Raw genomic sequence first — 13458 nt, 5'->3', positions numbered from 1 at the left:
TTGCCAACGTCAGCATCCGAGGGAAATGGGCATTAAATGTAAGGCGAATGAGCGCGTGAGAAAATATCTGGTCTGGGTCAAGGTCAACATTGGCCTTTATGGAGAAAATAGTACAGTTTCGGCTTAAATTTTGTGATTAGGACGAGTAGGGCAGTTATTCAGAGCCCATTGGATCTTTATAGTAACTGAAAACTCTTATTTATATAAAACCCTGATTTCCCAGCAGATCCTGACGCCTCCTCTGCTTCTTCATTGACAGCTCTATTGGTAGGGTTTAGAAGGGTTTGACGCCAACAGCCACCAATGGCTCCCAAAGGTAATCTGTTTTGAATGTAGTTTTTTCTAATTTCGAACAACTTTGCTTTCACTGCCATTTTCATTTTATATTTGTAATGCTTGTTCTAGTTCTATCTTGCTTTTGATATGTGCAATGAGAATACTTCTTCTAACTTACTGTATTGCTTTATGAAGAGCTGAAATGAGCTTAAATCTTACTTTATTTTGTGATTTTTAGATGCTGTTGGCATTCTCTTGGTTTTATAAACTCTACTGTTACTGTTAACTCTGGATTTACTATTGTCTGATATCCGATTTATATGGAGGCAGACAATTAGTAGATTACTTGTGTTCTTTTACATGATTTTAATTTCATAGTTTTGGAAATTTGGAATCTAGATTGGAGTTTATAACCCATATTTGATTTGCTATTTGCATTGGAAGGGATATGAATTTGGTGATGTCTCTCAAGCTTAAAGTTTATATTCTTTGCTTTGTTGTGTAGTCTGTAGAATTGTATATTTGGGTTAGTATAGTTTATTGTTTGTGTTCTAATGAATCTTTTGAAAATGTCATCATTAGAGACACAAACAGGGTTTATTAGGATCAATGTATGTGATTTCCATTGTGTAGGATACGGTTTGGCATTGGAGTTGCATTGTAGGCTTAAGTTTCTACCATAATAAGACCACCTTTCTAATGATGGTATATTGGTATTTGTAACTTCATTTCATTAATTATACTGATTGTTGTATATTTTGCAGTTGAGAAGAAGGCAGATCCAAAGGCACAGGCCTTGAAGGCTGCAAAGGCTGTGAAATCTGGGGCCACTTTCAAGAAGGCGGCAAAGAAGATCCGAACAAAAGTTACATTCCACAGGCCAAAGACCTTGAAGAAGGATAGGAACCCTAAGTATCCACGCATTAGTGCTCCACCGAGAAACAAACTTGATCATTATCAGATTCTCAAGTTTCCCCTCACAACTGAGTCAGCTATGAAGAAGATTGAAGACAACAATACCTTGGTTTTCATTGTTGATATTCATGCAGACAAGAAGAAGATAAAGGATGCTGTCAAGAAGATGTATGACATTCAGGCCAAGAAAGTGAACACCTTGATCAGGTAATGTTAACAATTATTACTTTCATGAGCTGGTTTCATATATTTCCAGTAGCATCTATTTCATAGATCAGTGTGCTCTGTATTTGATTATTAGACATTCACTGGAGGTCTCATTTGTTATTGAAAAGCTTCATTCGAAGAACTGTAAAAAGAATGGTACACTAGTTAGGCATGTTATTGGATTGAGACCATATATTCCTCTTCCACTTGTATTGAGACCATATTTCTATGTTATGTTTCACTTGCTTATGATTGTATTCTCCATATTTGGTTTCTTGATGACCCGCTCATCTAATCACTTCATATTTTTCTTTCCTTCTCTTCTTATATGCTTATGATGGCCTGTGGTCATTCTTCGAAATCGATGTGTTTCTTGTGATTCAGGCCTGATGGTACAAAGAAGGCATACGTTAGGTTAACACCCGACTATGACGCATTGGATGTAGCAAACAAAATTGGTATTATCTAAGCTAGTTGGTTGCTACGTTGTTTTTGAGCTTCTTTTTTTTTTTTTTTTTATAAAGTAAGACTGTTATTTTGAGACTTTGAGCAGGAAGATATATTTTTAGCTTTTGAAGTTGTAATCTTGCTTTACTGCCATTTAACCTTCTGTGGTTAACTGAAGTATTTTTGTTTAATATGTTATTTCAAAAAAAAAAATTTTGTTTGACATTGTTCTGTGCTTAAATGTAATTATTGCTTCAAATTTAGAGACTTGATTTCTTTAGTGAAGTTTCATAACTCTTGCATATTGGTTTATCTAGTGCAGGTATATCAAAGTTCATCAAAAGAAAATTAGAGTGGTAACAGGTTTTTTTAGCTAAAGTCTTTACCAGTGACTGACAACTTAACTCTCTAAAAAACATGACAAATTACTGCCTTACATTTACAACCTTACTATGAATATTTTTGTGGCTAAATTATATCGGTATAATGACTTATTTGTTTTGTTTTGCCATGTTGACAAATGTAACAAATATTAACTTTTTCATTTATTTTGGGTGATTTGATAAATAAAAAAATACAACTTCAAAGATTAAAAAATGGAAAACTTAAATGGAGAAATAAAATATTTTTTTATAAAATTGGAAGGCTAAAAAAATTATTATGTAAAATATGAAATAATATATATAAAAACTACTTAACCGAAAGTTATAAAATAGAGCAAAAATGAGCAAATTACTACACTACAATTCAACGAGTTGATTAAATGAGACTAAATTAGAGTGACCAAGTACCAGACGTTACTGAACTTGTACATCCCTGGATAGTTAGTCTACACCATTTTATCTCCATGGATGTTGCCCTCTTTTAGTTACAAAAGCTTGAAAACCAATTATCATTGGAGAAGAGTCTTCCCTATCACCCCGATTTGGCTAAATGATTTTTAATTTCGACAACCTTAATTATTCTTCTTCCAAGATATAAAAAAACAGAAAAATATGGATTTTGAAAGAGTTGTGGGGCGGCCATTGCCCTTCTGAGCCGTCCAGATTAAACAAAGGCATGGATAATATTTAAAATGCAAAGGAAAAAGGGTTGTGGATGAGAAGCTATGTCATACATTAGTTTACACATTGTTGGACAAAATTAAACCGACCCATAATCCCAATTATTAGATTAAGAAAAGTATTGGTTTGATAACTACAGCTGCTTATTTATTCCATTTCAAAATTCCTAAAGTCCACCTTCCCCCCATACCTACTTCATTTTCAATTCCTTTTAACAACTAATTTTAGCCCTTTTTCTCATTCTAATCTAATCTGATTAATAAAACTGTTTAGAGTAACGTGATCACGTTATTCTCATTTCGTCCCATAAAAGCTGCAACCCCTTTAAATAATTTCCTAAAAACAACTTCTTTTGCTTAACTTGCGTTTTAGAAGGATGGAAGTAGATTTTATCTAGAAATCTGGACTCAAATTTTAAATATAATAACATTTTAATTTAATTGATTTCAACTATCACGTTTAAAAGAATTTACAATCTCCTCAACTTTCATTGTAAAATTTAATGATGGGAGTACAGATGAATTTGCAAGATCAAGAAGTCACATGATATTCCTTGGTCAGAGTGATAGATCAAAGGTGAGATTTACTTTTTAATGTCCACAAATTTGTTTAATGTGCAGAAATGAGTTTACAGATTAAAATAATCCAATAATTTTCTTTCATTTTCTAAATTTTGCTATTAATATCTGTACAATATGTAAGTTGTGGGTTTAGTCACTATACTTGTAGAATTTTAAAATTTTAGTCTTCACCAAATAGTTAGCTATTAAATTGATTACGTTAAGTTATGTTATTTTCAATTTTGAAATAAAAACATATTATTACACGTGTAATGTCATATTAATTTCCTACTTTTCACGTATTACTCACAAAAAATCAGTTAATAGATTTAACTATTGTCATTTATATTACAATTAAAATTTTGAAATTTTAGAAATATAGTGACTAAAAATGATTCAGTTGGGAATATAAAATAAATCTACAACTTTATGCATGATATATGACTAATAACATAATTTAACCAAACAAATTTAATTGTTACCATTTAGTCGGACTAAAATTTCAAAATTTGAAAAGTATAAGAACTGAAATTGATCAAATTAAAATACAAATACTAAATCAACAACTTAGGCAATGTACAGGGTCTACTAACATAATTTGACCTAATTTCAAATTCGCAACTAAAAGGGAAATTAAGGGAAAAAGAAGAAAAATGCACTTTTATATACATCCATAAAATCAAAATTAAATATCTTTTATGTATATTTTATTATCCAAACAATATATATAAAAGGAAAATCACGAACTCAAAATAAAATTATGCATAAAAAGATAGTGCAGCATAAGGTTTTTTAATTTTAAAATCATTTTGAAAGCGAAAACTTTTCTAGTACCAAACAATTCTGGGAAAAAAGTTAAGGTCAAAACACACTTGTTTAAGAACTTAAATCTTTAAATTTTTACGGTTTTACAGATAATAAACGATTTGGATTTACCCCTTAATTAATCTTGATTAGTCCATGATAATGGCTTAATGAGGCCAGCAAAGCTAACCACCATCGTCCACGTCACCTCGTTTATAAACAATCCCATGGTCGGTCAAGAGAAAACAACCAAAATCTTAAGAGGGTGGGAACCCAGTGCCGCCAATGTCATTCTCTGTCGATGATTAAAATTCTCCGCGCTCGGATTGGCCATCAAAGTCCACATCTACCGTACACGTGGCATAATAAGGGCGATTTGGAGGCCCTCCCTCGCCTACAATATTTATTCTTTTGTTGAAAATTTTGCTAGTTACCGGTTTTAAACCGGATCGTCCGGTTCATAGTCGTTACATTGGACCCCTATATATAATTACCATTGAATAAAGCTGAAGCAAGCGAGAGAGAGATAAGGGAATCGACGAATTGGCTTTTATTTTCTTTTTTAGTTTTCAAGCTCTAAGCCCAGCTAGATTTTCACTTTTCGGGTGGAGAATGCCGATTTCTCGAATTGCAGTAGGCTCCCCGGCGGAGGCTAGCCAATCCGATGCCCTCAAGGCAGCTCTAGCTGAGTTTATTTCAATGCTCATCTTTGTTTTCGCCGGTGAAGGCTCCGGCATGGCTTTTAGTACGCATCTTGATCTCTTCAAACCCACTTAAATACTTAAAATACATGTTCGGTTAGAACAAAGTTTGATGAATTTCAAGATGCCGATTGGCACTGTTTCATGTATAAGCCTAATTAACCAACCTCAACGTTTATGTGCATGTATCTTTGTGCAGACAAGCTCACTGACAATGGCTCATCAACACCGGCGGGATTAGTAGCGGCATCAGTGGCTCACGCCTTCGCGTTGTTTGTGGCGGTTTCCGTCGGTGCTAACATCTCAGGTGGGCACGTAAACCCTGCCGTCACATTCGGTGCCTTTGTTGGTGGCCATATTACATTGTTCAGGAGTATTTTGTACTGGATTGCTCAGTTGCTCGGATCCGTTGTTGCTTGCTTGCTTCTCAAGTTTTCAACTGGTGGACTGGTAAGGTTTCATATATACGTATATGAACTGAGATAAAAAAAAAAAAAAAAAAAAACCCGAAGTTTCAATTTAATGTTTAACCAAGTTGTTTATATGATGCAGACAACATCAGCATTTAGCTTGTCATCTGGGGTAGGAGCATGGAACGCAGTGGTTTTCGAGATAGTGATGACCTTTGGTTTGGTTTACACTGTATACGCCACAGCTGTTGACCCGAAGAAGGGTAACATTGGGATCATTGCACCCATTGCAATTGGTTTCATTGTGGGTGCCAACATCTTGGCTGGTGGTGCCTTCGATGGCGCATCCATGAACCCTGCAGTCTCCTTTGGACCAGCCGTGGTCAGCTGGACATGGGACAACCACTGGGTCTATTGGCTCGGCCCATTCGTCGGCGCTGCCATTGCAGCTATTGTCTATGAGGTCTTCTTCATCGCCCCAGACACACACGAACAGCTTCCCACTACTGAATATTAAGATTTATGGCCTTCTTCCATGTACTTAAACAAGGGTTTGAAAGTTGGGTGGATCACTTTGGTTTCATTGTTGTGGGTGTTTATTTCATGTTTGTATCTCTCTTTTGTTAAGTGCTGATTCCTGTGAACTTGGTTTTTCAATCATTTGATATTCTTCACTTGTGTTAAATTAACAGAATTTCATGTCCAAAATGCATTTAATTTGATAATTAAAATCACAAAAAACAGTATGAAAAAGAACAAAATCAATAATAAACATTAGTTGAAAATGTCAATGGCTGGACATTAACAATGGGAAGGTCTTGAGATTCAGCCTTAGACATAGCTGATTGCTCCGAAATCTTAGTATAGAAGATGAAAAACTCTACTGTCAAGGAGGTTCAAGCTGGTTCAAATTTTAAAATTCAAAGGAATATTTTTTTATTAATATTTACATACTTCCATGTAAATGAAACGATTACTGTGATATATGCAGGATGAGATAAGAAAAATGTTTATCAGAAAGCTTAGAGCAAACCCAATTATAGAGGCTTAAGAGTTCCCCTGGGAAATAACAGTATTAGATTTGAGAAACCAAAAGAATTCTGACTAGCCAGTTAAAGATGCCGTCCCATAAAATATTCAGAAAGGAATTTATTGGAGGAGAGAACATTTTACTCTCTTCGTCTTCAAAATTCATCTTCCAAAGTGAGTACCATGAAGGATAAAGCCATAGAAGTAGAAGAAAAGTTACAACCTAGTTCACAGATAAGAGGTTTCAAGTTTCATATTCATTGAGTTTTCTTGAGACGTATCAATAACTTTCCATATGTCATCGATGGATGGAGTACTCCTTTTCATCTTCGAATTCTGGACTATTTTCCCCTTTTAAAAGCTGCCGTGTGGGGCCTCCACTGTCATAAAAAAAACTTACTGTTCCAGTTACCGGTACCTAAGAAGGGCAAGGAATCCACTGTAGTAGCAGTAGTTTGATCGTCAATGATAATTCGAAGATGAAGATTATTGGGATATGACTTTTGTAAGCGAAGGAACGGTCCAAGTCCAATAAGTGTGGCGTTTACAATAACTCCCAAGTCCAAAGACTTGGGCCCCTTGGAGCTCATAATTGTTCTCGTGCACTACTGTTCTGAGAGATTCCAAAATTTTCTATATTTAGCAAATTATTTTTTGAATTACATAAGAAGATCGATGCCTTTTTAATTAAAAAGAAAACCTTTTTCGACTGGAAGTGAAAAATTGAAATTTACAAACGCATTAATCAAATCAATGATTTAAATCAAAATAAAAATTTATTATAATAATTATAAAATATAATTAAAATTTCTTTTTGATGAATAAAAATATATAAATTTAACACAAGAATGACTTAGAACACAATTATCCAAATTTTGATAAATAATGTAGAATGGAGTTGTCGACTTCACCCTTTGACATAAAACTTAGAGCAATTGGGTCCTCACATGACTCAAATGCTTGTCTGTATGCATCTCTTTTTATATCAAAACTTGAAAAATGTTCAACCTGACTTTGCACAGGAACATGTTTTTTTATCTTTGGACTTTTTTGCCCATTTTTTGGACTTCCGGCCAAGTTTCCCGCTCACACTTTATGAGACATTGATGCGGTAAGTATTTCGTGATTTAGATATAATATTAAACTAATTAAAATTTTATCATTACAAAAACCCTCGCATTATGATTTTTAAATTTTAAAATGATTCATTTTATTTGAATTATGAAAGTACTAAAATTTTCAGACATGTAGATGAATTTAGATTTAATATATTAAAATTTTTTGACATAAGTAAACACATGTTAATTTTTGATTTATATATTTTAAATATGCTCCACATCAAATTTAAGATGATGTAAAATCTACCATTAAATACATGTTCACATTTAATGTATCGATGACACTATATTAATTTGATATTGATATTTTAAGGATTCAATTTAAAATAAATTATATATCAATTTGAAAAAAATATTTATAATTTAAGGATGTCGAATGAAATTATCGTATCTAAAAGTATACTTCTTTTTTTTGGTTAAAATCTAAAAATATATTAAAACATTATGCAACTTATTTGAACATAGACCTATTTATGGGCCGGGCCACCTGACCTGGACCAGCCCGAAGGTCCATTTGAAAACTGAGAAGGTTCGAGTAAAAATATAGGCCCGAAAAATAAATTTGGGAAAAGAAATAAGACTCATTTAGAAAACAAACCGGGCCTCAAGTAATACTTTTTTTGACCTGGCCCGAATATGTTTTTTTTTACTATTTTTTACTGTTATTTTTTTATATTTTCTTGTTATTTTTTCAATATCTTACTACTATTTCACTATTGTTATCGGGCTAAACTGAGTTCGGGTCTAACAAACAGACTTAAAATATTTAATTAAAATCAACTCAACCCAACTCACGAACATCTCTACCCAAAACTTCCATTATCATCGGATCCTATTATTATCTCCTTAGATCACCAAGAAGATTTGGCCGCATCCAGTTGCAGATCACACAGCACCGTATAGAACTGTCGCCTTTCGATCCTCAATCTCAACCATCTGCCATGATTCCATTTGCCACGTGGATACAGGGTCCCACTTAAGTATTTCTCGTCTTTTTAAAGTTTTACCTCAACTTTCTATTCTAAAAACCAAATCAGAGGACAGAGTCGACAGGACGTTCATTGCCTTTCTTTTTATTTTAGACTCAAAAGTTGGGTCATTTGGTGTGGGCCTCTAAGAAATGATAAGTCAACTCATGATTTTTTTCTTTTGAATAAATTTATTTCCAGGAAATTTGAATTTTATACTCCCCCTGGGTCGTCTTCTTCATTGCATTTAAGGATATTACAGTCTTTTTCACTGCAACAAGCAACTTCCACTATTGAGTATTGACAGCTTTTATAATATCTTTCCTCCAACTTACTTTAGAAGGGATAGTACCCAAAATTATTGTTGACTATTTTTTTAAAATAATTAATATAATGGGAACTTTTTTTGAACTTCAGAAAGGTTATAGCAAAATGTTGGCCCAAATAAACATTTGATCCATAAATAAATTTTGTTCGTATTACCAAAAAAAATATACTTAGCCATTAAAAAATTTTTAAATCTCGGGTTAAAAAGTTTTTATTTGAGGAAAGGAAACTAAACTCCAAAGTTAAAAAGAGTATCATATGACTACAGTAGTCCTCCCCGAATAAGCTTTAACTGCACATTAAAATTTTAAAATATGTGCGGCAAAACGGCACCGTTTGACTTGGCGATTTGCAGATTTAAATCTTGATATATTATTATGTAGTACGAGATAAAATAAACTAGGAATTTGACAGTCAATGCTCGCAAGAAGTGAAGCAAAAAACAGGCCTTATTTGTTTGGTAGCTGTTGTCTGCAGCATCCCTATTTTGAAACTCTTCTCCATTTCACACACTCTCATCCATCTCCCTATAAAATCCAAACCTACCCATTTCTAGCTTCTTCACTTACTAACTTCTCCATCAGGTAACATCACTGTCTTCGCTCCCTCTCTCTCATCATAATTTCGGCTTCCTCTCCCGTCGTAATGTCTTATTCTCTTTCTTTTGTTGTTTCTGTTGTTGGGTTTCTCAGATAGAGAGAAGAAGAAGAAGAAGAAGAAGAAAGTGAAATGGCGGTCAGTTCTAGAGGGAAAATGACAGAGTTCGGGGGGATTGTTTCAAGGAAGTGGAATGATAGAGAAATAAGCCCAGAAAGAAACAAAGTCTGGATTGAACCCAAGCCTCACAACAAGTCTTCCCTCACTGAAAGAAAGGTTGCTGTTGTTTATTATTTGTCTAGGAGTGGTCAGCTTGAACAACCTCATTTCATGGAAGTTCCTCTCTCTTCTAATGATGGACTTTATCTCAAAGGTATGACAATTAAGCCCTCCCATTGCACTTTTCTTTCTGGGTTTTGTCTTATGGTGAAGAAAAGAACATCTAAATCTTTTTTGTTTCTCTACTTTCTTTGTTTCTATCTCTGTTGTTTGGTTTCTCAGAAAATTAAGTGTTCAAAATTTTGAATTTACTTTCACGTTCCAAGAAATGCCTTTTGCAAATTGGTTTTACCTAGCTATAGCTGCTGCCTGCTGCAGCTGACAAAAAGCGAATTTTCTGTTTTCCCTTTAAGAGAAAAATATATTTAAAAGTGCTCTTTTTCCCGGGAAAAGAAAAAGAAAAGAGTTAAGTTTAAAATTTCAAAAGCTTTTTATTTTTACTTTTGATCGGATGCTGAGAAAAGTACCTTGTTTTCCTATATTCCTTACAATTTTCAAAATCTTTTGCTTCAGATGTAATCAACCGCCTAAACCTCCTTCGAGGCAAAGGCATGGCTAGTCTATACTCTTGGTCTTCCAAACGGTAAAACGCTCACTCATTCCCAACCATTTGATCAGATTACTATTTCCCTTCACTGTCTGATATTAATAGTCCTGCCTTGATTGTTAAAACTCAGGAGCTACAAAAACGGATTCGTTTGGCACGACTTAGCAGAAAACGATTTCATTTACCCATCTCATGGCCAAGAATACATTCTCAAAGGATCGGAGATTCTCGACCACACGATCAACTCTCAAGCACTTGACATAACGTCGTCTTCTTTTCGATTACCAAAACCGGCGGAGTCTCAGAAGTCAGAGAACGAGCATGATTTTCCGTCAATAAGACGACGGAGGAATCAGTCTTGGAGTTCCATTGATCTCCATGAGTACAAAGTTTACAAGTCTGAGTCGAGACCCGAATCAATCGGGAGAATCGCTGCTGATGCGTCGACTCAGACTGATGATAAGAGGAGAAGAAGAAAAGCGTTGGTTAAGGAACCGGAAATCGAAGAGCTAGAAAGTACTGAAGGTCAAAGTCAAGAGTTGGAACTGAATCATACTACGGAGCTGAGTAGGGAAGAGATTTCACCTCCACCGTCGGATTCAAGCCCGGAGACATTGGAATCCTTAATGAAAGCTGATGGACGGTTGAGATTGGGCAACGGTGGTGGTAGTAACGAAGATAGCTTGAACCGTACGGCTGAGAGTTGCTCAAGTGGGAGGATTAAGGCGTCGTCCGTTTTGATGCAGTTGGTATCGTGCGGTTCGATGTCGTTTAAGGATTGTGGAGCCAGCTCAGAGAAGGATGAAGGGTTCTCGTTGATTGGACATTACAAATCGAGGTTACCACGCGGGGCAGGGAGTTGTAGCCAGGTGGGAAAAGAAGCTGGGATTGAGAGGGAAACGGGGAGCTTCTCAAGGGTAAGCTTGGAAGATAAAGAGTATTTTAGTGGGAGCTTGATTGAGACCAAGAAAGAGGAGATCCCTAACTTGAAGAGATCTTCTTCTTACAATGCTGATAGGTAATCCCCAAAATTCATTTGTGAAGCATTTTAATTATCAATTACGTTTTAAGTTTACTTTCATTGCTGCTCAAAATCTTATATTTGATGTATAATTAACTAAATAATAACTATATTCTTTACCTCCTTATAAAAACAGTAAAACTAATTTTATCTTGTATTTCGAATGTAATGCCAAGGAATCTAAGTAATTAAACTCTTGATTTAGACATAAACCCAATACTGAAGTGAAGAAGCACTGATGATGGTACAATGAGAAAATAGGTTTGAAGCTTTAGTTGTATAATGAACTGTTCCTTACCTGCAATGCAAGGAATGCCTCACCTTTCCAGGGATTTCAAGTCAGATTATTGGTTCTATTTCTGAATATCTGACCCTGCGGGCCTGTTTTATGTATTGAATGTAAAATTCGTACGGGTTTTGCCCGAAAGGCCAGCTTTTGTTACACATATGTAACTAAATACTCTTCATTTGTTTAAAAGTCTTTGTATTCAATGCTCGACATGTATTCAAATATGAGTGCCTGTGATGTTTTGAATTATATGAAAAATCTTTGAAATTTTGAATATAGGACCAATGCTTGACTTTGGATAACACAGCTGTCGTGTATGTGTATGTCTTCCATGGCTGTATTTTTGTTTTGGTATCAGCTGTATGTCTTAAGGAAGGACAGATTATATAAGAAGCTGGCCATTGACATTAATGATCCGTAACCGAATCCCAGGTGGTCCTGGAATTTAAATCTTGCGGTTGGGTTTTAATGTAATGAAACTTATTCGGCAAATGATTTGACTACATTAGTACTAGCTTTGAAGGAGGGACCAGGTAGATAAACACAATTTCTGTTGAGAATTTTAAGCTTAAATTCTTATTAGATGCTTGATCTGGTTCTGCTTTTGGTCTTTTAATTGGGTTAATTTGGGAACATTTTAATCAGCAGGAGATCGCAGCTGCAGCTGGCCGGAAAGGAGATGGACGGAGTGCGTACAAAGTGCATACCGAGGAAGCCGAGAACTTAGTGATGGAAGAAAAAAGTCAACACCGTCGCATGACACCAATGAAAGTAGAAGCTATAATTGACAGACGCGATGTCTAGATCTGAATTAGTTATGTGAATTGTAGTAATTTGTAGTTTCGTAACTAGACAGTGAGAACTATTGCGAATAACAATGGCAAATTATTTATAGAGCAAGCTGCTTCGCGGACGGTTTGCCTTCGCAATGATAGGAAGCGCAGGGTTGGGTGATTGGTGCCTTGGTTTTTGTGGGAGTGGCTAAGTCTTGTTGTCTGTGCACGGGCGATAACCTCTAGTTGTGATATGTCCTTTTTGACACTAATTTAGTTCGACTCTGAATTAAAACATAGGAAATGGAATTTCATCCTAGGTCTTATCGTCCGCTTTGGGCATTGGTGTCACTGACGAGTGTTCTTCATGGTGATTGGAGATGTGAAAAATTCACCAATCTCTACCAAGAAAGTTGCAACATTTACTTTGCTAATATTTTACTGACAATTTGGAATAGGAGTAATTTTTGATACATTGGTAATGTAGAAGTCTGTATTTTTAGGTAATTAGATGGTATGTCATTAAAAATTAGGTTATACCTAAAAAGTTTTGATGATGATGTGGTATAATTTAATTCATTAATGGTGTACAAACCATATATAGATCACCCGTTAAGATAACTAAAACTTCCAAATGAAAGCTTTTACTATTGAATGGTTACTTGGGTGAAATACTGAGTAAAGTGAATTAGAGTTAGGTTGGAGTTTCATTTTTAAAGATTGAATTTAAATTGAGATAAAATTGATTTCTATGCTTAACTTCACTTATAACTCTAGTTTACACTTGACGCCCTATGCCTGATGATTCAGGGCCAGTTTTTAATTGCTTTTGAAAAGTACTTTTGAGAAATGCTGTGGAAAAATGTTTTTGAGAAGTACTTTTAAAAAGTTTGGTTTAAAATTTGAGTGTTTAGCATTGCTGTCAAAAAGTGCTTTTGAGAAATAAAATGTCCATTTTAGACATGTTATTATCAAGTAACAAATATGTATTTAAATAATATTTAAATTAGTTAATATTATTATATTTTAGTAATAATATAAAAAAATTATTATAATTTGTTGTTAATATTTTAATATATAAAATATTATTTTTAAGCAATAAATATTAATTATTTATAAAATTTAA

The 13458-nt window shown here is 34.5% G+C and overlaps 3 protein-coding genes across 8 annotated transcripts; all 3 read left to right on the top strand.

Moving 5' to 3' along the window:
* Positions 1-150: 150 nt before the first annotated feature.
* On the top strand, positions 151-2108 carry LOC105769131 (60S ribosomal protein L23A). 2 transcript variants are annotated; one of them, XM_052631492.1, is made up of 4 exons: positions 151-316; positions 1041-1398; positions 1783-1883; positions 1927-2108. In XM_052631492.1, exons 1-3 carry the CDS (start codon positions 304-306, stop codon positions 1865-1867), a joined length of 456 nt encoding a protein of 151 aa, XP_052487452.1. In that variant the 5' UTR covers positions 151-303; the 3' UTR covers positions 1868-1883; positions 1927-2108. The 2 variants fall into 2 exon arrangements, with proteins under 2 accessions (XP_052487452.1, XP_052487451.1); XM_052631491.1 differs by having other exon boundaries at positions 1783-2108.
* Positions 2109-4784: 2676 nt separating this feature from the next.
* Positions 4785-6044, top strand: LOC105765853 (aquaporin TIP1-2). The gene is made up of 3 exons (XM_012585122.2): positions 4785-5018; positions 5174-5424; positions 5527-6044. The coding sequence occupies exons 1-3, from the start codon at positions 4886-4888 to the stop codon at positions 5899-5901; spliced, it is 759 nt and encodes a 252-aa protein (XP_012440576.1). The 5' UTR covers positions 4785-4885; the 3' UTR covers positions 5902-6044.
* A 3201-nt stretch (positions 6045-9245) lies between these two features.
* LOC105769779 (protein SOSEKI 5) lies at positions 9246-12805 on the top strand. Of its 5 annotated transcripts, none has more exons than XR_008195914.1 (6): positions 9246-9410; positions 9519-9796; positions 10216-10285; positions 10380-11267; positions 11992-12092; positions 12208-12805. XR_008195914.1 is itself a non-coding variant. In XM_052630760.1 (5 exons), exons 2-5 carry the CDS (start codon positions 9556-9558, stop codon positions 11507-11509), a joined length of 1233 nt encoding a protein of 410 aa, XP_052486720.1. In that variant the 5' UTR covers positions 9246-9410; positions 9519-9555; the 3' UTR covers positions 11510-11835. The 5 variants fall into 5 exon arrangements, 3 of the variants coding, with proteins under 3 accessions (XP_052486720.1, XP_012446092.1, XP_012446091.1); XR_008195913.1 differs by having other exon boundaries at positions 12205-12805; XM_052630760.1 differs by lacking the exons at positions 11992-12092; positions 12208-12805 and adding an exon at positions 11476-11835.
* Positions 12806-13458: the final 653 nt, after the last annotated feature.

This window comes from Gossypium raimondii, chromosome 5 (assembly GCF_025698545.1).
Source record: "Gossypium raimondii isolate GPD5lz chromosome 5, ASM2569854v1, whole genome shotgun sequence".
Taxonomy (NCBI): Eukaryota; Viridiplantae; Streptophyta; class Magnoliopsida; order Malvales; family Malvaceae; genus Gossypium; species Gossypium raimondii.
This window is presented reverse-complemented; position numbering and strand designations above follow the sequence as displayed.